Source organism: Chelmon rostratus, chromosome 23 (assembly GCF_017976325.1).
Source record: "Chelmon rostratus isolate fCheRos1 chromosome 23, fCheRos1.pri, whole genome shotgun sequence".
Classification (NCBI taxonomy): domain Eukaryota; kingdom Metazoa; phylum Chordata; class Actinopteri; order Chaetodontiformes; family Chaetodontidae; genus Chelmon; species Chelmon rostratus.
The window spans coordinates 13,695,587-13,716,840 of record NC_055680.1 but is presented as its reverse complement, the minus strand read 5'-3'; the positions used below and the strand labels follow the sequence as shown (position 1 = coordinate 13,716,840).

At 43.6% G+C, this 21,254-nt stretch overlaps 2 protein-coding genes across 4 annotated transcripts in view; both read left to right on the top strand.

Annotated features, from left to right (window-relative positions):
* The window catches only part of LOC121626224 (phosphofurin acidic cluster sorting protein 1), a 64,212-nt gene extending 56,153 nt beyond the window's left edge, over positions 1 to 8,059 (top strand). For both annotated transcript variants that reach the window (XM_041964575.1, XM_041964574.1), the window contains exons 17-24: positions 124 to 234; positions 338 to 440; positions 531 to 573; positions 676 to 718; positions 814 to 955; positions 1,755 to 1,993; positions 2,538 to 2,657; positions 2,777 to 8,059. In XM_041964575.1, coding sequence (XP_041820509.1) covers positions 124 to 234; positions 338 to 440; positions 531 to 573; positions 676 to 718; positions 814 to 955; positions 1,755 to 1,993; positions 2,538 to 2,657; positions 2,777 to 2,895 — 920 coding nt within the window. In that variant the 3' untranslated portion in view covers positions 2,896 to 8,059. The remainder of the gene's footprint in view (positions 1 to 123; positions 235 to 337; positions 441 to 530; positions 574 to 675; positions 719 to 813; positions 956 to 1,754; positions 1,994 to 2,537; positions 2,658 to 2,776) is intronic.
* Positions 8,060 to 9,130: 1,071 nt separating this feature from the next.
* Positions 9,131 to 21,055, top strand: klc2 (kinesin light chain 2). Of its 2 annotated transcripts, none has more exons than XM_041964525.1 (14): positions 9,131 to 9,214; positions 12,579 to 12,824; positions 12,953 to 13,286; positions 14,179 to 14,395; positions 14,484 to 14,673; positions 14,764 to 14,937; positions 15,104 to 15,203; positions 15,752 to 15,801; positions 16,010 to 16,077; positions 16,718 to 16,826; positions 17,109 to 17,261; positions 17,503 to 17,627; positions 17,719 to 17,776; positions 17,974 to 21,055. In XM_041964525.1, the coding sequence occupies exons 2-14, from the start codon at positions 12,597 to 12,599 to the stop codon at positions 18,055 to 18,057; spliced, it is 1,890 nt and encodes a 629-aa protein (XP_041820459.1). In that variant the 5' UTR covers positions 9,131 to 9,214; positions 12,579 to 12,596; the 3' UTR covers positions 18,058 to 21,055. The 2 variants fall into 2 exon arrangements, with proteins under 2 accessions (XP_041820459.1, XP_041820458.1); XM_041964524.1 differs by lacking the exon at positions 9,131 to 9,214 and adding an exon at positions 9,692 to 9,757.
* The last annotated feature ends 199 nt before the right edge of the window (positions 21,056 to 21,254 follow it).

The window sequence follows — 21,254 nt, the reverse complement described above, 5'->3', positions numbered from 1 at the left end:
TACAGTTACACCTCGTAAAAAGGCTTCACTTTATGTTCGAGGGATGATGTTCACTTTTGAATTTGTGTTTTTGCTCTTGCAGTTCTAATCCAAAATTATATTATAATCCACTATCTCCATCAGGCTCCCATCCGGTTGCCAAGCACCTCGGCGCCCTTGACAATCGCTACAGCTCCTCCTTCCTGGATGGGGCATGGAGGGACGTGTTCAGCCGCTCTGAGCCGCCGCACACAGGTACCACATCTGTCATGCCGATAAACAACCTCCGCGGGTGGTGATCACTCAACGCAGACACGCACATTTGTTCCTGCCCGTGAGTGAATCCTCTCTCCTACAGATCAGCTGGATGTCGCAGGAAGAATCGCTCAGTACATTAGCGGAGCCACCGTCACCCACCAGCTGCCCATCGCTGAGGCCATGCTCACCTGCAAACACAGGACGTGAGTACGGACGCGAACACAAGCCAGACCGTCCCACACACTGGAGTTATGTTTTCTCTAATATTCTCTGCTCTTTCTCTCCTGCTCCAGGCGAGATGAAGACTCCTACCAGAAGTTTATCCCTTTCATAGGGGTAAGATGCTACTTTTGCATGCTATTACAGCAGGTTGCCAAAGGAAATCTCACCTGAGCTGATCAGGCAGATATTTTGCTGACATGACGTGTTGTTTTCCAGGTAGTGAAGGTTGGTCTCATCGAGTCTGGTCCGTCTCCAACAGGTGAGGAAATAGGTGTAACACACAAACTGAGCTTGAATGAAAGATCTGATTCAGCTGTTGATAATGTGATGATGTTCGTTTATGCGGTCGTGAAGGAGACACAGAAGAGGGCGTGGCGGTGAGCTTGGCTGTTCCCTCCACGTCCCCGCCCTCCCACGGCTCACCCACAGGGATGATTAAAGAAGCAGCCACGCCGCCCTCCTCCCCGTCCATGGGCAGCGTCCTGACTGTACAAGGGTAAGACTGACCTGATTATTCTTCCTCGCTTCTTCTTCTTCTTCCCACTTTTCTTCTCCCTTCTGAAAAATGAATTATCCTTTAATTCATTTTGATCCCTCAATATAAAAATATTCCATGTACCTTCAAAACGTTTATTAAATTAATTATTTGTTCATGTGTAAGCAGTGATTTAATGATCTAAATCAACTGCAGTTTATGCTTCTTATTGTATGTTTTGCATGTAAAATCGTCAACAGTATTGCCAGATAAAAGCTGTGCAGTGAAAAGTACAATCTTTCTGCCTACAATTCCAAAATCTCACAAATTACAGGAACTCAACCTGCACTAATATACAGATCTCAAAAAAATGTGCATTTACTGCTCTTTTTATCGGAATTTGTCAACACAAAGTGCCAAAATGTGGATGTGACTTTCAGTACTGAGTTGCATATTTTGCTCCTGGCTCCAGTTCAGCTTGACTGTGAACCAGTTCCAGAGAAGTGAGGGACTCTTTGATACTTCAGTCATGTTTTCATCTGTTTGATTTTGCTGCAGCCCCTCTGTGAAGGGCCAGACAGGCTGCAGCTGTGTCTGCTCCAAGCTTTCTATTTCACCCTCTCTGGAACACATTTGGTGCAAGTTTGGAACATAATGTACAAAATTCAAGTGTTTCTTTGAACTATTTTTGAATTTAAATGGATCATGAAAGATCAGACCCTGCAGAGGCTGTCAGTAACTTCTCTGGGTGAATAAAGGTTAAAAAGGAGTGCTGCTCAGAGCGATTCTCGTGCTTTTGTTTAACACTTCCTGTCCACAGGAGTCCCAGCATGTCTCACGGCGTGGACGCCATCGGCCTGCAGGTGGACTACTGGCTGGCCTCCTTGGCTGAGAAGCGGAGGGAGGGCGAGAGGCGCGACACGGGCTGCAAGAACACGCTGAAGAGCGCCTTCCGCTCGCTGCAGGTCAGCAGGCTACCAGGCGGGGGCAGCAGCGACCCACAGGCCCAGGTCAGCACCATGGCCATGACCGTGGTCACCAAGGAGAAGAACAAGAAAGGTGAGCGGAGACTATCAGAGGGAAGATGTTGAGTTTGTGTTCCTCGTCCAAGCACTTATTAAGGATATTATCTATTGTTATTGCGCTTGAATCTAGAGATACTAGAGTGTGACCGAGGGCTTCCCCTTTAATTTACACGAGTCTTACCATCTGTCAGAGCATCCAGTTAAATCATCAAAGACATGCTTAATCGCCCCCCTGCAGCATTCCCCACAGAACAAATACATTTGGGCTGACAATTAACAGTGAGTGGAGTCTGTATGCCATTTCACAGACTGTGTAGCTGCGGTCAGGGAGGAAATCAATCAGATTAATTAATATAGACATTGTCAATCAATCTGAAACAAGGCTTAGTTATTTCCAAGTGCATCAAATCACTTTCAGAGTCCATGGGTGTGGAAACATTCAGTAATCTTTAAAAGTCCTGCATTACCCTCAGCTAGGACTGGGTAAAACATACTCACACACACACACACACACACACACACACACAAACCCACACACACACACACAGTGCTTTTACACTTCCTCCACCTCTCCTCAGTTCCCACCATCTTCCTGGGAAAGAAGCCAAAGGAGAAGGATGTAGACTCAAAGAGCCAGGTCATTGAAGGCATCAGCCGACTCATCTGCTCCGCCAAGCAGCAGCAAACCATCCTGAAAGGTAAATCTGAAGGGTGGGGACGGTTCTGCTCCTCCATGTGTGTCTGCTTCAGTGTTTTATCCCCCCCTTCATCCTGTTATCCAGCTCAGTGTTCGTGACTCGTCTCTGCTTCCCTCCAGTGTCCATAGACGGCGTGGAGTGGAACGACGTGAAGTTCTTCCAGCTGGCCGCCCAGTGGCCCACTCACGTCAAATACCTTCCTGTCGGACTTTTCGGCTACAGCAAGCCCCCCTCCTAGGACCGAGCACCCGCCGACTCCTCTGACCCTGACTTGACCTTCGGCTTCCCTCGATCCTGTCACACCTTTGTGCAAAGACCCCGCCTCTCGGCACCTGCGGAGCTGAGAGAAGACGTCAGCGGATGGACTTCTTTTCTTTCTTTAGTTTCCTTTTCGTCGTCTTGTTTCTCTTTTGGGAGGGAGAGTGGGAGGAAGGGGAAGGAGGCGTTAGGGCGCAGCGCTGTTACTAGTCACTTTAATGCCCCTTTTGGTGTGTGTTTGTGTGTGTGGCGAGTGTGCATGCACACGTGAATGTACAGTATGTGTGTGTGTGTGTGTGTGTGTGTTTACAAGGGGCTCACAGCACAAGTTTATTAGCTAACTGCCATTTACGTTTCCGTTCTATGGAATGCAATAGCATGCAACAACTCACCGATTTCAAGCCCTTAAAGTCTGACCCTCAACTTTTGACCCCCTCAAGGTCCCACTCACCTCAAGTCCTGATTCACACATGCATGCTCCGGTACTAATAGATAACACCACTCATGTGCCAGAAACAGTAACTCAGAATATAAAAAAAGAAATGCAACAGGGCTTCAATGTTTGCATGAGCACTGAAAACACAAACGAAAGTCTCCTCTGCTCACGAGATGCAGTCAAATAAAAGGTTTGCATGTGTTGAATTTCTCCTCCACATGTTCTCACATGCCCTTCAAAACAGGCCCATATTTTCTGTTTTTTTTATTTCAAGGGCTTCCATAGCATTAAGAATATTTTTTCCTTACCAAAATAAGTCATTTGGATGTCTGATGCCAAACGTTTCCTGTCAAAAAAAAAAAGAAAAAAATTAATATCTATAAAGGGGAAGTGTTTCTTTTTAATTGTGCTCTCGTGAAAAATAGTAAAATCTTCCCTTTAAAGCCGTTTTGTGATGCATATTGTGCGTTTTTGTGAAGAGTTCCCGGCTTTTAGGGCGGGGCCAACTGTAACGTGCAGGTTTCTTTATTCTTATTTCATGCGCTCATGAATACACATCCGAGTGTTTGCTGAGTACAGCTGGTAAAAAATAGATGAACCCTCTTAGCAGCAGCACCAAACCAAATGTGCAACAGGAAACTGAAACAACAAAATGCATATTTAAACAGTCCGAACCACAGCAGCGTTGGTGGGAATATGATGTGAAAAGCATGTTTTTCTTCCTGCATAAACCCGGCATTTATATGAGGATTTCAAAATGCGGATACCATAAACATGGGAGTTAATCACCTGCAATAAAGCACAATGTTGTTTGCCAGTTGTCCCCAAGTTAAGTGAAAACAGCGGACCTGGTCAAAAACCAAATTTCCATTTCTCTTCTCCTGAATCACCTTAATTTTATCTGGATACAACTGATACATATCTTGATTTCAGTCATTTTGGCACAGGTCCGCCACATGCTTTCTTTAGTCGTGAGGTGATTAGTGAGTGTACAGTAACTGGTAACACGTGTGTGTGTGTGTGTGTGTGTGTGTGTGTGTGTGTGTGTGTGTGTGTGTGTGGTGAAATAAATGTAATGTTGAAAAAAAAAAAAAAAGATTCACTAAATATGAGGAATACTTTTCTACCGCGTGACAGAGGGCATGCAACTGGTGTGTGAGCGTTGGCACTGTGTGTTGATGTGGTCATTATCAGCATCACCGATTATCAGATTAGGGCTGCAAAAGCTGCAGTAGTCATCTTGTGTACTTTGTAGCCTGGCACAAGGCGAATGCAGATGTTTTTTTCCACCGTGAAACGCTTTCAAAACAAGCAAAATCTTCAGTTAAATCTGCTTTCATTTAAGCGATTTGATTCTGTGCAAATCCACGAATGTAGCCACAACGGTGGTTTCTACTAACTGTCCTAAAAGCAGTTTTTCTTAATGCACGGCTGTGTAGCTCTGCCTTGTGTCACCTGCATCGTAACACTCTCCATCTCCAGTGAAGTATTAGCAAACTAGTTCTTTTTGAATAGTGTTAACGCCAACGTTTTTGATTTAAATGCCGTTTTTGTTTGAATGTTCGAAAATAGATTAGAAAGTTTCGATGTTACAGTGTTACAGTTGCGATGTCAGCGGCACGTCTCGGCAGCACCTGTGGCAGCAGGTGTCATGCGAAGGGTTTCAGAGCCCGCTTTGTTTGCTCGCTCTCTGTTTGGTCAACGGCTCGTCTGTCACCGCCGAACCAACAATCAGTTTGCTGTTAATACTTCCAAATATTTGAATGTACTGAATTTAGTTTACATGTCCTGTCTTGCATCTGTGTGAAAGACCGAGACTAAAGGCGCAAGTAGAGTTATGTGTCGCGATAATATTGTGATTTGGTGTTATTTGGCCTAATACTACGGTGGCCGACAAGGGCAAAACATTTCCATTAAGAGAAACGTGCTGCAGCAAAAACACATACGAAAAGCCAAAACCACCAGAACAGCTGAAATGTGCTGCAGAATAGAAACTTTTGGGGGCCGTTACAGCAGGTTTCCCCTTGTCGGCCTTCGTATGAAACAGATTTCAGACTGTAGAAATGTAACTTTCCATCAGTGCAGTCATTTAAAGCCTGCGTTAACAGTCGACGGATAACGAGACAGTTTGGAAGCTTTTCTCCAATTTTTTGTGCAAGCAAACAAAAAAAAAGACAAACAGCCTCTAGTGTTGCTGACAACCTGTTAAGGGCTTTACAGACAGACAGACGGACTGACTGATTGACGGGTTTCGTTATTCCTGAGTATCAGTGAGTGTTGATGTTCTGTAATTTGACGTTGAGGTTGCTTAATCATTTCGTTCCAAGATTTGACACTTAAAAGTAAATATGATTTGTTGTTATGGAAGTGAACAAAATCTAAAGACCTTTGCTAGCAAAAAAAGTCCAGTCATCTTTAAAATGGCCCGTACTTACAGAGGCTTCATAACATGCCACTAATGGCTCCATTAATATTAATACATGCATTAAAGTCCTGCTATTATGCACGAATGGATAGAACGTTTGGGTTGCCAGGTTGTGAAGCCAAATATCAGTATCCCCTTGTTTAATTTACAGTATATACTCAACTTGCTTTTAAAGCTGCATTTATACATTTTTTAGGGATAAGGGATTAATTAGTGTATGTAATCACAGTGACAGACCCCCAGAGGATTACCATTCAACCCTTCAGTTCCTTACAGGGCATTTTAGTGTCTTTAAGCTTAATGTCTTGTTTGCTGTTTTCATTCACTCTCACGGCTCTCATCAGCGTCTTTTCCAGCCGAATGCATCTTAAAAACTGACTGATCACCACGTTCCCTTCGCCAAACGACGGAAAAACAAAGTTAGCGATTAGCTGGTGGATGTAGTGGAGCGTTTAGTAGCTAAGGAGCCAAATATTTCCCTTAGGAGTTGGTGGAGACTCAAGCTGAGCTAAAGTGAACGTGAATATTGGACTTACATTCATCAGGTGGCCAGAAAATGACTCCAGATGAATGATAATAGAGCTCTGTAGCTGCTGAATACATAAATAGACAACCGTTTACTAAATTGTTCACCAGTAGTAACTTTGGAAAACAATTTGTTAATGTTGTGTTCCCAGCTTGTTTCTGCTGCCCCCAAGTGGCCAAATTAGTCTAATAGTTTTTCTACTTACATCCGGCCTGCGATTGTACGTGTTAATAAGTCAAACAGGTCATGAAGAAGCTCTGTAGTGTAGTTGAAAGATAAAGGTACATGCAGGATATACTGTAGATGAAACAAAGGGATTCTTCACCAAAATGTGGCAACCCAAAACTTTACTTTATGCATTTAAAGCGACTTCTTGCTTATCTGTGTAGGATGTTTATATAATTTTAAACTTCATTAAAGTGACAACTAAGAAAGTCTTTTTTTTTTTTAACGTATGCTTTGTTCTGAAAGGTTTCTGCATTTTAAAATAAGAAATGTTTGCAAAAGTTTAGCGTTTTGGAATGAAATACTTTTTTTCTTGCTCAGACTGTAACCATGAAGGGTCAATGATCTTGTGTCTGCTGTTAGAGACGACCTCCACTAACTCAAAACGCTGTTTGCCTTGTAGTGTTGTTAGCCTAATTACTGCAATGATGTGAACCTAAACTACTTTTCCTAAATCGTGTGGAGTCATAGTTTGTCGATGCCTCTTTCGCTCGCAGCCTCCACGGGGAGGTCAAAGGTCACCGGACTCTCCGGCTCCCTGGTTCATCTGAACTTGGACATATTCTACTGAAAGAGAGGCATTAAAAACCAAAATCACTGCCAAAACTACAATGTGAGGAAATTGTGGTTATATTCAGATAGATTTGTGGGGGTTTGGGGGTCGATGATAACCGAAAACACATTAACAACAAAGTGATCCTTGTTCTGTAGTCATCATTTCAATGCTTGGAGGGACTGAATGCTTTTTTTTATCACAGCCATATTCTGCAGCTTTTCCTGTCTGTGTCACCTTTTAACCCCCCCCCCCCCCCATTCTTACCGTTTACATGTTTTTCTAAAGTCTCTTTGAAAACGCTGGTTGTTCTGTATGTAAGTCTTGAACTTGTTCCTGTGCGTTTTTACCTGTACCTCTGTACCTGTGTGTGTTTGTGACGGTGTAACGATGGTTCCTCTGTCCTTTACTCGTCGTGGTTAGAGATTACGAGCTGTTTGGTCCATCAATAATCTCTGTCAGTGATCAGCAGTGTCTTTTCTCTCCACCGTCCTCAGATACCTTATGTCCCTCTGATGATGAGAGTCTTCTTCACCAGGCTTCCACAAGCGTAGCTTTCTGAAGTCATCTTAAATGATATTGTCCTCATTCCCTCACAGCTTGTAAATTTGCTGTCTGTCCTCATGGGAACGGGATTTGCCTATGAAAGCAGTAGATTTACGCCTGAGGAGGTTCTGCTCAGAGCAGAGCTTGTGGACTTGTGGAGTATTTTGCACATGCCATTGTTTCTTCAGCAGCAGTCTTCAGCTTATTTGCCTTTTGCCTATAACAATAATTATAATAAGCTATAATGCTTGTACATATCAGATAGTACTTGTTATATTGTATTCTAGTTCTGTTTTTTTGTTTTTCTTGATTTGACATGTTTTGTAGTACTGCTTTTTCATGATTACGTTTGTCAATCAAACAGATGTGGGATGAAAAGTGGAAGTGTTTATTGTTTCATTTGTTTTTTAAAATAAAATATTCCTGATTTGTAGCTCAGTCTCTTGTTTTTGAAATATAGGATATATATGTTCTGTGTGTGTTTCTAGCTTATATAGCCTCTTTATGCTTACAAAAAAGGTGGTAATATTGCAATATATGAAGCTAATTTGACAGTCATGGAACAAATGGGGACTAAAAAGAGAACTAAAAATGACCAAATCATACAAGCTGGTAAAGGAAGATGCAATAAAAATTCATAGAGCTTTGGCCAAAAACACATTGATTTTACCTCTGCAAATTAGCGAGACATTTACCTTACAAATTTGATAAGTATTTCTAGGGAGTGAAATGGGTCAAAGTGCTTTTTGGGAAGATAAACAAATTAAAAAGTTAAACATTGTGACTGTGTAAATAAATAGTGCACATGATGCCTGTGAAGCGGGTCAGTGGTACACAGCAGACCCTCCTTGCTCCCCTCACACAGTCTTTGAATGAGGCCTCTGCTGACATCAGGATCTAAAGAGTACAAGCAAATCAAGAGAGTTACCCACACCATCTACATCCTGTTCTCTGAAAAGCCTGTTCAGTTGTATATGTCAGTCATCACATCCTATTTTAGTACCACATTGACCAGCTAACATACTTTTTAAAAGTCAGCTTTTATCAGAACCAAGTGATAGCGTAATACTACAATAAAAAGTAAAAGTTTCACTGTCCTGTGCTGTTACTGTACCTTAATGATAGCAAATAATAGTTTATCTTTGCTAAACTGACAAAATACTCAGGTTAACTGTCCAGTGCAGTGAGTTTGACAAAAATGTACTTACAATGTATAGTAACGTGTTTCAGCTTTTCAGAAGGAGTGATAAAATACGCACAAAACCGCGTTTAAAGAAGATGCTAGTGGATCAGAAGCTAGCTGGGAGCGGCACTTCAGCTGTACGCATGCGCAAGATAATTTCCCGCCCCGCTTGCAAAAATGGCCAACATTAACCATCTTGATATTTTACTTCATCTTTGGTTGTAGATTCTGGGAGAACAGCCATCTTTCGTCTCCCAGCTGTCACATTTGAAGCACGTCTACGATAGCATCTTTTTTTTTTAAACTGAATAAAAGTTTTTATGGGACGACCAGCCAGTAACGGCCAACACTGTGAACACGTTTGGGAGCTTTCTTGCGTTGCTCCATTGTCAAGTGACAGTGTGGGTAAGTAAAGATGAAGGAGAAGGTTAATTACCGGTAGGAGCTCGCTAAAGCGGCTGATAGATAACTAACTTATAGCATTCAGCTGTGATAGTAATCGTATTAAACTAAACTGAGTGGTGTGAGAGCTATTTCGGTGAGCCTAGTACCGGCCAAATGCGGTGAACGGTAGTTAATAGCACTCAGCGTCCTTCAAAGTAGAGCTAATGTTAACTGTCCGGTTAACGTTAGCATTAATTACTAGCTAGCTAACTAACTGACATTATCGTGTATTGTTGAGCTAAATCACGTTTTCGAAATAAAAAGAAAGTGTTTCCGTGTAACAGTATAATTTCACCCCCCTTATAACCTACAGTATTGTGTTTTACAGCATATCGACTCACTTTGAGTCCCTCTAACCGAAAATGAAGTCTTATTTTGAAAATTGCATCCGGAAGCAGTTGGTTTTGTATGAGCGTGCTTGACACTGATCTGGTTGTACCATCACAACATTGTCCTGCTGCTTTGTTCGAGGGACAGAAAGCATCGCACTTGTCTTCGATGAAGGTAAAAATACGGAAAATTTAATATTAAAATGAGCATGAAGTCGCAGTTATATGATTAAAATATATAGATTCATTTTTAGCAGCCTGTCAAATCAAACGTCGCATCCTCGGCGAGGTCCGTAAATGTGTCATCTGCAGTCAATACTCGCCGGCGTTTTTACTCATAAAACACACTTCTAAAGTTGTCCTTATCATAGTGTCTTCTGTGCATACGGTGAATAGTTTACAGTCGCTTGATATAATGTGCATCAGTGTGTGTTGTGTAACATGATGGTGCTCCGGCCTGCACTGTTTACAAACAGTTTTCATGTCGGAACCGGACATTTTAACGCATTTGCAGTGAATGGCTGTTATTAAATGAATCGGCTCTGGTAGATTTGTCCTCTTTGATCAGTGATCTCCATTGTCGGTCACCTTGATTGATCTGCTGCCAAGCCAAACGCTGCCGCCCCTCCCGGCCACAGGCCTCGACCGTCCGCCGGCTCATTTATTTATTTGTGCCGTAAAATAGCCAAACCAAATATGCGCGAAGAAGCGGTGACATTCGTGTCAGGATGACGCTTTTTCGACGTATCACAGCTCGCCTCTCTGTTTTTGCAAACGGTGGGCTTGAATGTGAATATTGGTGCATTGCAGTCAGTGTGTGAGGTGGGGGAGAGGAGGATGGGTGAGTGAGAGAGCTAGACAGACAGAGAGGGAGAGAGAGAGAGAGAGAGAGAGAGGGTGGGGGAGAGCAGGAGGGGAGAACAGGTGCGCCTCCACCATCAAAGCAGGAAAGGAGAGAAAGTCACGATGCTGCACAATTGGCTCCTCTGTCCTGCTGCTGCAACGGTTTCATTTACAGCAAGCTCAGGACAGAAGGTGACTATTTACTGGGCCAGACCTCTGCCTGGATCTGTCTACAACCAGACGCAAGGATGTGTGATGATGCAGTGAAATGGAACTTCCTAGATATTGATTTCCAGACATAAAGATACAGATTGAATCTTTTTCTAAATGTCCATAAGGAATAAATTCTGAATGTGTGTGTGTGTGTGTGTGTGTGTGTGTGTGTGTGTGTGTGTGTGTTATAGCCGAAGCAATGAACAGTGACCAGTGTGTTTCATTACTCATGATGTCCGACATGACTAATGATTTCTTTTCAGAGGCCGAATCACCCGCTGCCCCGACTGCGTTGTCATCGCATGCAGTGCTTCAAACAGTTGTCCATTTATTGGAAAGGCATTAGACGTTAATCAGCAGCATTTCTGAACAGTTCTTTAAATAATTTATCAGGCACCGGTGCTCGTTCCAGCTTCTCACATGTGAGGATTGACTGCTTTTCTCAGTTTTTCTTTTTTGGATTTGTAAATTAAACTTCAGACAAAGAAAATGTACTTAAAGGCGTCACTTCTGGCCTCTGGAACATTTTATAGAGCAAGTTATTTATCCAAAAAAATTAAAGCTGCATTGATTAAGTAAGTAATTCTTAGTTGTGGCGCATAGTGAGTGGAAACTATTGTGCTACAGGAGTTTGTGTTAAGGTTGTGTGGCGACTTTGGCCAGTGATCAGCCTAAAACAATGAAACTTGTGTTTTTCTGGCTGCTAAAATAGATGTGTATATATTTATGTATCTATTTGTGAGTTTGAATGATATATCAGTCTACATTCATTTTTACAACATAAAGATTTTTGATTAGAATCCTTTAAATTTGCTAATCAAAGAATTGTGACTGCGACATGTAGATTAGTATAAACGTGTCTGGTCTCTGAGATCCTCCTGTGATATTTGATTTTGTTCATGACCTCTGAATCAGCCTCTGCTTGAAAACAGCAGATCTCTCCGGTGACTGCGTCTCATTTTAATTGTCTTTACTGGTCGCTGGCAGCTGCTGCGTCAGTGACGAGCTCGGAGGAATCCTCTTGTAGTAATCTGAATGGGGTTTAACTATACACTACTGACACACACACACACACACCTTATCACTTCCCATCAAGCCAAAGTACCCGCGGGCCACGTTGCGCAACAACGTAACGGGAAACTATTATTTAACCGCTGATCTCTTTGAAACTATAGAGGAAGACAGAGAAAAGGAAGATCTGAGTTTGTTGTAGCAACAACCGACTCAGAAAGCCCCCAGCTACATTATGTTTAATATTTCATATATCCTCTATCCGTCTTTTTAAACTCTCTTAACATATTCATTGAATTTAAATGTGCCGTCATGCAGTAAATGAGTCTCAGGATCGTTAATGTCATTCTGTTGCCGGTCTTCATTAAGGTTGTTTTTACTGCAGTTTTCCTATGTTTTATAGCACACGTACACAGCATTTCTTATGTGTGCGCCGATGGATAATGAAAGTGTCTCTCTGAAACACACACGCGGGGATATATTAGATATGAATGCTTCCCTGGAGCGTCTTATATTGAAACAATAGATTTTAACTTCTTGGCTGTGACACGATTGTACCTCATTTTTACCATCATAATGAAACTCGTGAGATTTAGGTTGTTCTCTTCTACTTTTCTTGTATCTTGTATCTCTTTATTTTGTCCCTCCTCGTATCTATTGTATCTTATTTCCATTCTCCTTTTTCTGTCCTCCTCTTCCTTTCGTATCTCATCTGTTCTGTCTTGTCGTCTCATTACCTCCACTTGACCTCAGTGACCAGGAGGTAAAGGATGTGGTCGCGCCGAGCAGCTTGTGTGTGAATCGTGAGAATGTCAAGCAGGACAAAGACAATGCCCGCTCAGCAAAAAGCACGTTCCACATCAATGATGAATGGAAAAAAAAAACTTTCATTCTATTTTTATTTATTCATTTATTTTTAATCCCCGCAGTGTGTATGAAACCAGGCAATGTCCACCATGGTGTATCCGCGTGAAGAAGCCCTGGAGCGACTGAGTCAGGATGAGATCGTCCTCAACACCAAGGCCGTCATGCAGGGCCTGGAGACTCTGCGTGGCGAACACGCCCAGCTCCTCAACTCGCTGCTGGACTGCACCCAACCACCCGTCGCCCAGGAGAAATCTGGGCTGCTCCGCAAGAGTCTGGAGGCCATCGAGCTGGGCCTGGGAGAAGCACAGGTGAGAGATCAGGTCCTGTTTTTGTGCTTTATGGTCACAAACAAGCCAACAGAGAAAGCAGCACAGAAAATATCATATCTTTACAATTACAGCCAGTAAAAGTTGTTTTTGTTTTCTCTTTTCCCCAGGTGATCATCGCCCTGTCGAGCCACCTGAGCGCCGTTGAGTCGGAGAAGCAGAAGCTGCGCGCTCAGGTGCGCCGGCTCTGCCAGGAGAACCAGTGGCTGCGCGACGAGCTGGCGGGGACGCAGCACAAGCTGCAGCGCAGCGAGCAGAGCGTCGCCCAGCTGGAGGAGGAGAAGAAGCACCTGGAGTTCATGAACCAGATCAAGAAGTTTGACGATGACGTGTCGCCCTCGGAGGAGAAGAGCCAGAGCTCTGGTGGCGGCGGCGGCAGCGGGGGAGACACTTCAAAGGACAGTCTGGATGATCTGTTCCCCAACGATGATGACCAGGGACCAGGTATGACAGCAGCAGTTTTTAGACCTCAGACTGGGGACGATAGACACACACACACAGTTTAGTCAGCATTTGGTTACAGCTTTTTTACTGGTCCCATAAAGATCTTCTGAAGGTAGATATTGCTTTTACTTTTATCTCCAAAAATCAAACTTGTAATTTGGTCATGTCCATTAATAATTCAGTTTTCTAAGGGTAAAGTTGTTAAATTATACTGTATTTCATTCAAGGGTGTTAATATTAAGCAAAGCTGAAAACTGAAACATTCCTGCTTCCACAGTTTTCTGCAGAATAATTAAAGCTGCAGAGGCTTGAGTGCAACAAGAGAGTCAATACCATTTTTATTCAACATATGAAGTGTCAAAATAAAAGCACTCAGAGCTCAATACAGCCTTTCACCACGAGAAATGTTCAGACCTCAGCTGCCCTGAGCCCCAAAGAGTAATTTTTACACTGAGGCACGAGTTGTTCTCAAGCGTTCGTACTAGCAGCTCCTTGTAGGAGAGGGAGTGCTGCCGCTACGCCCTCAGCTGTGTTGTAGTTTAGATAAGAGGCCAAAATGATTTGAGGCAGGAGCTGTGGTTTGGTTTATGCAAAATCCACTGTCTAAACAGAGGCCCTGGCTTGTGAATGGAATAGTGGATCCGTGTCAACAAAGAAAGCCTGTTACAATGTATAGCTTGTTAGCTTTCCTCCCCGTTAGCCAGACAGAAAGTGCTCTACTGTTTGCCTCTTGCTCTCTTTAATTAATAATAACCATTCAAAGCAGTGATCCTATCAAAGAAACAGGGTTTAAATATGGACTGGAGACAGACAGCTTGTTGGAGAAGAAACCAGTATGTGTTCCCATCACAGACTGACGGCAGACATTTTAATATCCTCCCGTCCTCTGCAGCCCAGCCCAGCGGGGAGGTGGCAGCCCAGCAGGGATGCTACGAGATCCCGGCCCGCCTCCGGACTCTCCACAACCTGGTGATCCAGTACGCCTCGCAGGGCAGGTACGAGGTGGCCGTGCCGCTGTGCAAACAAGCCCTGGAGGACCTGGAGAAGACGTCCGGACACGACCACCCTGACGTCGCTACCATGCTCAACATCCTGGCCTTGGTGTACAGGTGGGGAATGCAGAGGTGGCTGTTTATAGCTGACGTCAAATAAAACCATTTTTAAACCAAGTGCTGTTTGCTCTGTTTTGGCCTCCAGGGATCAGAACAAGTACAAAGAAGCAGCTCACCTCCTGAATGACGCCCTGGCCATCAGAGAGAAGACACTGGGGAAGGATCATCCAGCTGTGGCCGCAACCCTCAACAACCTGGCCGTTCTTTATGGCAAGAGGGGCAAATACAAGGACGCTGAACCCCTCTGCAAGAGAGCGCTCGAGATCAGAGAGAAGGTGAAAAAAACCCACACACCACCAGCTTTACATGTAAAATGTTTTGTGTGTGTTTGTTTCTAACCGCCATATGTACGAATTTGTCTCCAGGTGTTGGGGAAGTACCACCCAGATGTGGCCAAGCAGCTGAACAACTTGGCCCTGCTGTGCCAGAACCAGGGCAAGTACGACGAGGTGGAGTACTACTACAGACGAGCCCTGGAGATCTACGAGTCCAAACTGGGAGCCGATGACCCCAATGTGGCCAAGACCAAAAATAACCTGGTGGGGACTTTTTTTTTTACGTCCCTAATTAACCTACAGTAATGAAGTGTTTGTTTTTGCATGTTGCGTGCTTCTCGCTCTCCTGCTTTCTAATCTTATCCTCCGCTCACATGCTTTTCCAGTTTCAACACATGAATAAATGATTGTCCTCGCTGCTTCTCCTCAGGCTACGTGCTACCTGAAGCAGGGGAAGTTCAAAGACGCTGAAGCCCTGTACAAAGAGATCCTGACCAGGGCGCACGAGAAGGAGTTTGGATCTGTCAACAGTAAGCAGAACCAGCATTCAAACCGCATGCACAAAAGCCTTTTAATATCTCTGATAATCTTTCCTTTTTGATGAAATTTGACGATGGAAAATGTCAAAAACACTGACATTTGCAGTGTTTTGGCAGTAAGGTCTTGTTATGGCCACACCCTGATCCCTGCTGTCACCCTCAGGACTCTCAGCAGGTCAGAGGATTATTTCGTGCTGTCGTGGCGCACGAAGCGGCTTAATGTTAATGTTTCCCTCCCGCCGCCGCTTAGCCCATCAAACCCTGATGTGCTCACATGCTCAGCACGAGAGACAGGGCCTTGGCAGGGATCTGGTACTGCAGGAGTTTAATGAATGGCAGCACGTGCATTTTTATAAAATGTTGTCTGTTTGCGTGGAATTGAGGACAATCCGGGGCTCATTAATTGTTCCTGGACAATTAATTCATTTATTCTGTTACTCGTTTGTTTTGTTTCTGCTGCAGCTTACTGGCAGCGCTGTCATCCACCCATGATGTTGTTCTTGTGTATCAAATTGCATTTTTTTGTCCTCATTTTGCAGATGACAACAAGCCAATCTGGATGCATGCAGAGGAGAGAGAGGAGAGCAAGGTCAGTTATTTAGGTTGACCTTTTCCACTGATGGCAGGCAGCTTTTTATGGAAAATGATGAACAGTGGACTATACAACCGACAACACGGCATTTTTAATAGGCTGTTTAATAGGGTGATCTTTCATACTTGGCCCTTCCAGCTCTCTGCCTCTTTCATCTAAGGCTCCCTCTCTTGCCTTTCTCTGTATCTGTCTTTCTCCCTCTTAGGGTAAACGCAAGGACTCTGGCCCATATGTAGAGTATGGAAGCTGGTATAAGGCCTGCAAGGTGGACAGGTGAGTCACACATTTGAATGTACTTCCAAAGTAGCCAGTATTAACGGAGCCTTTGGTGTGTACAGGCGTACTGCAATGAATGCTTGTTCTGGCTCAGTTCAGATTTATTTATCTATTTCACATGAATCACACTCTTTGGAGATATATTGTAAATACTGTCGTGTGACAGATATAAAAATCACCTGTCAATATTGCAGCTTAACCTGAGAGATCATTAAAAATTTGAAATTCTGTATCAATCTAAGAGTGCCAGCGTAGGACAGAAAAAAGGTAAAACCATGTGACACTAAAAGTCATACGGACAAAACTGATTTAAGTGGGTTATCAGGTCCTTAAAGCAACACGAGTGAGTTCATCGTTTGTTCTCCCCTCAGTTTGGCTTTGATAAATGCACACTGGCATATATCCAGTTCTAATAAAAGGAACTGGCTCTGCAAACTGATGTATTAGCTTAACCTTGGCTGTAGCTTGGATAAACTGTGTTGCAGTACTGCTCTATTACTGCTGCAATTCCCCAAAAACCGCCTTATGACTCAGTTTGTTTGATTGAAGGTGAATGTAACAAAGATGAACTGATGAGAAATATGTTAAAGGTAAATAGAAATAATACGTGTCCTGCATGGGTATTTTTTTTTTACAGCCCCACTGTGAACACAACCCTCAAAAGCTTGGGAGCTTTGTACCGTCGCCAGGGCAAACTGGAGGCAGCAGAGACACTGGAGGAGTGCGCCAGCAAGTCACGTAAACAGGTACTACACAGACTGCAGCGGGACCGGCTGAGTTACTGCTGTTAGATTAGCCGACTCGGCTCTTCTCAGGTCGGTTAAGAAGCCCGTTCAACAGGCGTTCCAGCTGTTATTCATGAGCCCATTAACGATGCCAAACTGATTTAGAGATCAGTCATGAGGCTAACGTGTGTCCGCTGTGTGAGCTATTGTGAAAAAGCTGATTTATCTTTGGATCCCTTTAATCACTCGTCTCCAATCTTTGTGTCTCTTTGTGTCTTTGTGTCCTCTCTCTCTCGCTCTCAGGGTATTGATGCCATTAACCAGAGTAAGGTGGTGGAACTGCTGAAGGACGGGGGAGCTGGAGGGGGCGACAGGCGACACAGCAGGGAAGGAGTCAACGGGCCGGGGGGACAGCGGGGGGAGAGCGAGGGCGACGACTCCGCCGAGTGGAACGGGGTCAGTTAATGGACGCGATTCATTTTACCAGTGCTTCAGTATTTCTAAGTTCATCATGTGGAGGTCGTAATATAACGTCATTATGTGACTTTAAGAAATTTGCCCTCAGTAGAGCATCTTAGCTCATAGCTGTGATTTAACAAAAAACATGAGAAGGGAGCCCAGTCTTTCTAGTCTGAGGAGCCTTAACAGGAAGTAAGGAGATGCTGACTTGGTTTTCTGTTTTGCTGTTTTCCCTCAGGATGGCAACGGGTCTCTGCGTCGCAGCGGCTCCTTCGGGAAGATTCGTGAAGCCCTGAGAAGGAGCAGCGAGATGCTGGTGAAGAAGCTGCAGGGGAGCGGACCACAAGAACCCCGCAACCCAGGGTGGGATGATCATATGACACAATATACTGATGTGCTGTTAATGAGTTTTTAATGGTTTCCGCTCATTGTGTGTTTGCGTTGTTTTGCTCAGAATGAAGAGAGCGAGCTCCCTCAACTTCCTCAACAAGAGCACCGAGGAGACCACACAGGTACGACTGCTTTATTCATGTGCTCATCACACCGGCCACAGCACAGCACATGGTTTAACAAGGCCTGTGCCGTGAGGAGTTGTAGAAACTGTCATAATGGAAGGTTGTAAGTGGACTAAATATGTGAGAAATCCAGTTCTGTTATCTCACAGTCTATTATCCAGCAGTAGTTTTAACATTAGCTGTTCTTTTTATAGGACACCAACTCCGGGTTCTCGGACTGCAGGGGACTTAGCGCCAGCAACGTGGACCTATCCAGACGCAGCTCCCTGATTGGCTAGACAGAGACAGGTGGCGGGACACGGGAGAACCAGAGCGACCCGACGAGGAGAGGCTGTTTGCAGCTTGGTTTGATCAAACAAACACACCTAAAGCTCAAAGCGAGATCAAACACTTGCACCTGCAGCATATTTTTTAAAGAACACTGGGAAAAAAAAACATTAAACGTCACTAAACGTCATCCTGTAAGACACAGTCGCTGCTGCTGCTGCTGCTTCGCTGTACAAACCGCTGTCCTCGATCAGAAAGAGAATATTTAGATACACATTAATCAGCATGCTGCTTACTAGGAAGTGGAATGTCTGCACCTGAACGCCTCGTGTTTTTGACTCATAGCACCGTAGCAAAGCATCGTATCCACATCGTGGTGAGTCCGTCTCTTCGATCTCCACTCTCACGTGCAGACACTCAACCGTAGGTAGGCTAAATGTACTCCGGTTTCAGTTCAAAGAGAAGCCTTGCACTCTATATTTCACCAGTAGCATGTTTGCTGATGCTAACCACACCTCGAATGCGTATCACAGACGGTAAAAATGGTACGGTCCGCTTTGATTTTATCCGAGAAAGCAAAGTAATACAAGCAATCTTTGGGGATTTTCGAAAAACCATGAGCACTAACCATTTCAACCTCACTTTTTGCCTTCTTGTTTTTATGTATATACAGTTTTAAATTATTTGATATTTCATTCTTTGTATATAGTGCACATTAATTTTCTTTTTGTTTACACTTTATTGGGTTAAAGAGGGTCTCAGTTGCAGAAAATGCTACTTATGTGAGGGGGTAAAGACTGGAAACAAAGGAAAGATGAGAGGAAATGAAGAAATGGGCGCTTAGTTTAAATGCTGATAAATGCAGTACCTCAATCACTGGAATCTGCTGACATTCGCGATGAGCCATGAGGTTTCAGTCTAAACTGTAGTAATGCACTTTGAGCGTGACAGTACTGTATACAGCAGTCAACGCTGCATCCTCTACTGGTCAGACCTACAGCAAAAATGTCTTTTTCAAATGAGTTTTCTTGGCGCCACTTGGGTTTCTCTTGCAAGAAATGAAAAAGAGCGAGAAAGTTCATTTGAAAGTAAATTCACAAATAGACCTCAATAATTGCTCTTAAACCCTCCTAAACACCACCTGAAGTTAGGTGGTGCAACAGGAAGTTTAGCTGAACTCTAATCACTACTTTCAGGTAACTTTTCCCAGACTGCGACCACGAAAAACTTTGGATTTCCAGGCTTTTACCAAACAGCCACAAGTCAGAGTGCTACTGAAGGAAAGCGCTGTGAAAGAGATATTTAAACATCATTTGTTTACAATCATTAAACCAGGATGTTCAAGGCGTAATCAACCCTCATTTAAAAATATGGGTATCTACCTTTAATTATTGGTTAAAGGCTGATGCGGTGCATCAGCCTCAGTATGTTTACTTTTATGAATTCCTCTTGTGAGTTGTTTTTCCCTGATTTTACTGTTGCTGAATATTATCATTTTGTACAAAACAATCCTCAGTGAGAACGTCTTCGATGCTGACCCGGACGGACTTCTTCAGTCGGAAATCAAACACTCGCTGACTGTCGATCGTCCGTCCTCGTTGAGTTTCGTTGTGCTGATTGCGTTTTTTTTTCCTGTTTTCGGCTCCGAGCTTTTATGTTGAAGGCACCGAAACACTGATTATTTGAATGTTACACTTCACGTCGATTGTGCGGTCTGGTGGCATTTACACTGGATTTTTGTGCTGTGCTGTTTGCAAGCTGGAAGCTTAAAAACTCCACCAAAACAAGACCAATACCAAGAGAGCTGTCCACAGAATGTACACGTGTGTTATTATGTGAAGTGGAAATCAGCTGGCTGTGACATCACTTCCTCAACTGTGATCAGACTGTCAAAGAATTGTTTTTTTGGCCTTCTTTTGAAAGTTTTCCTCCACCTTTTACTCTTGTTTTTCTGATATGAGAAAGCTAAAAAGATTCATTCTTGACAGCCTGAGTTCGATTTCAAAACGGCGACGGCGCAGGTCTGTCACAAAGGCATTTTGTCAACGATGGTGCGTGCACACCATCGCCATGTGCCGTTAATAACCCGAAGCCTGCCTTCTTGAAATCACCTTTTGATGGAGTCACATCGCTGAGCCTAGAAGAAGTGCTAAATTTTCTAACAGCTTCTGATTGTGCTGAATGTGCGAGGTGGCGCAGGTTTGGGTGGTGACGAAGAAACACGTGCACGATGGAAAGAATGAGTAAAGCAAGTGTGTGAAAGCGGGAAGGAGTCGATGTTGAAATGTCAAAGTGCTTCAGAGAGACGTTAAAGTGCTTTAAGTGTCGTTCGCAGCAAATAATGTACAGAATTATCCGTATATGACCTTTATATGTATGTTTACTGTATGTCACTTGTTTGCTAATAACAGTGATGGGAACTTCCTGTAATCACAAACACAATCTCAACACCATGTAGCTGTGTACAAAAGTTAGAAAAACACTAATTTGTAGTTGAGGGTCTCCAAAAAAAAAAAAAAAAAAAAAAAGGTTCTAGAGACTCCTTCTCCTGACTGTGGGTTCCTCTACACACCGTACTGTAACACCAATACTAATCAATCATTTACTGTATCGATCAGGCACTTCTGCACCCCGGGGTTGGCTTTTCTGGACGCTCAAGCATCTCAGACTCGCTATGAATCACAAACTCCACAGATGTATGAGCGTTGAGGCACCGTGTTGCTCAATAAATCAGCTGGGAGAAAATAAACTGCTCTGGTTGTAAATGTTTATCCTGAATCTGAAGATTTTTGATCCAAAGCTCGAAAGATAAATCAGAACTTTGTTTCTCTGACGTCCAAATATGTAGAAAGCTCAACGCATTTACTCAGAGCCACGGGTGGTACATGTTGTGGGTACGAGGGTCTTGTGTACGTATAATTTCAGCTCCTATATTGCTGATGATTTGATGGATCTTATTGTGAAGGGGCCAACCTAATGTGTATTTTATCAAAGGTTCAATAAATGAAATTCCACTTTTCAAACCGATTCTGTGTCGCATACTTTCATCTCCTGAGATGGTTTTGACCAACTTGAAAGTGTGTGTGTGCTTTCACCGCCAGGGCAGGAGGTGTGAACAGTGTGTTGCACTGTCACATCTGTCAAAGAGGTGAGTCTCTCTGTTACTTCCTGTCTCAGCGACGCCCCACAAAAAGGAAACCAGGCCCAC

Bases quoted from the DNA above. Each gene is read 5' to 3' on its own strand.
- klc2 (XM_041964525.1), top strand. From the start codon at position 12,597: ATGTCCACCATGGTGTATCCGCGTGAAGAAGCCCTGGAGCGACTGAGT. The intron at 12,825-12,952 runs GTGAGAGATCAG...TCTTTTCCCCAG, and splicing joins TGGGCCTGGGAGAAGCACAG to GTGATCATCGCCCTGTCGAG. The intron at 17,628-17,718 runs GTGGGATGATCA...TGTTTTGCTCAG, and splicing joins CAAGAACCCCGCAACCCAGG to AATGAAGAGAGCGAGCTCCC.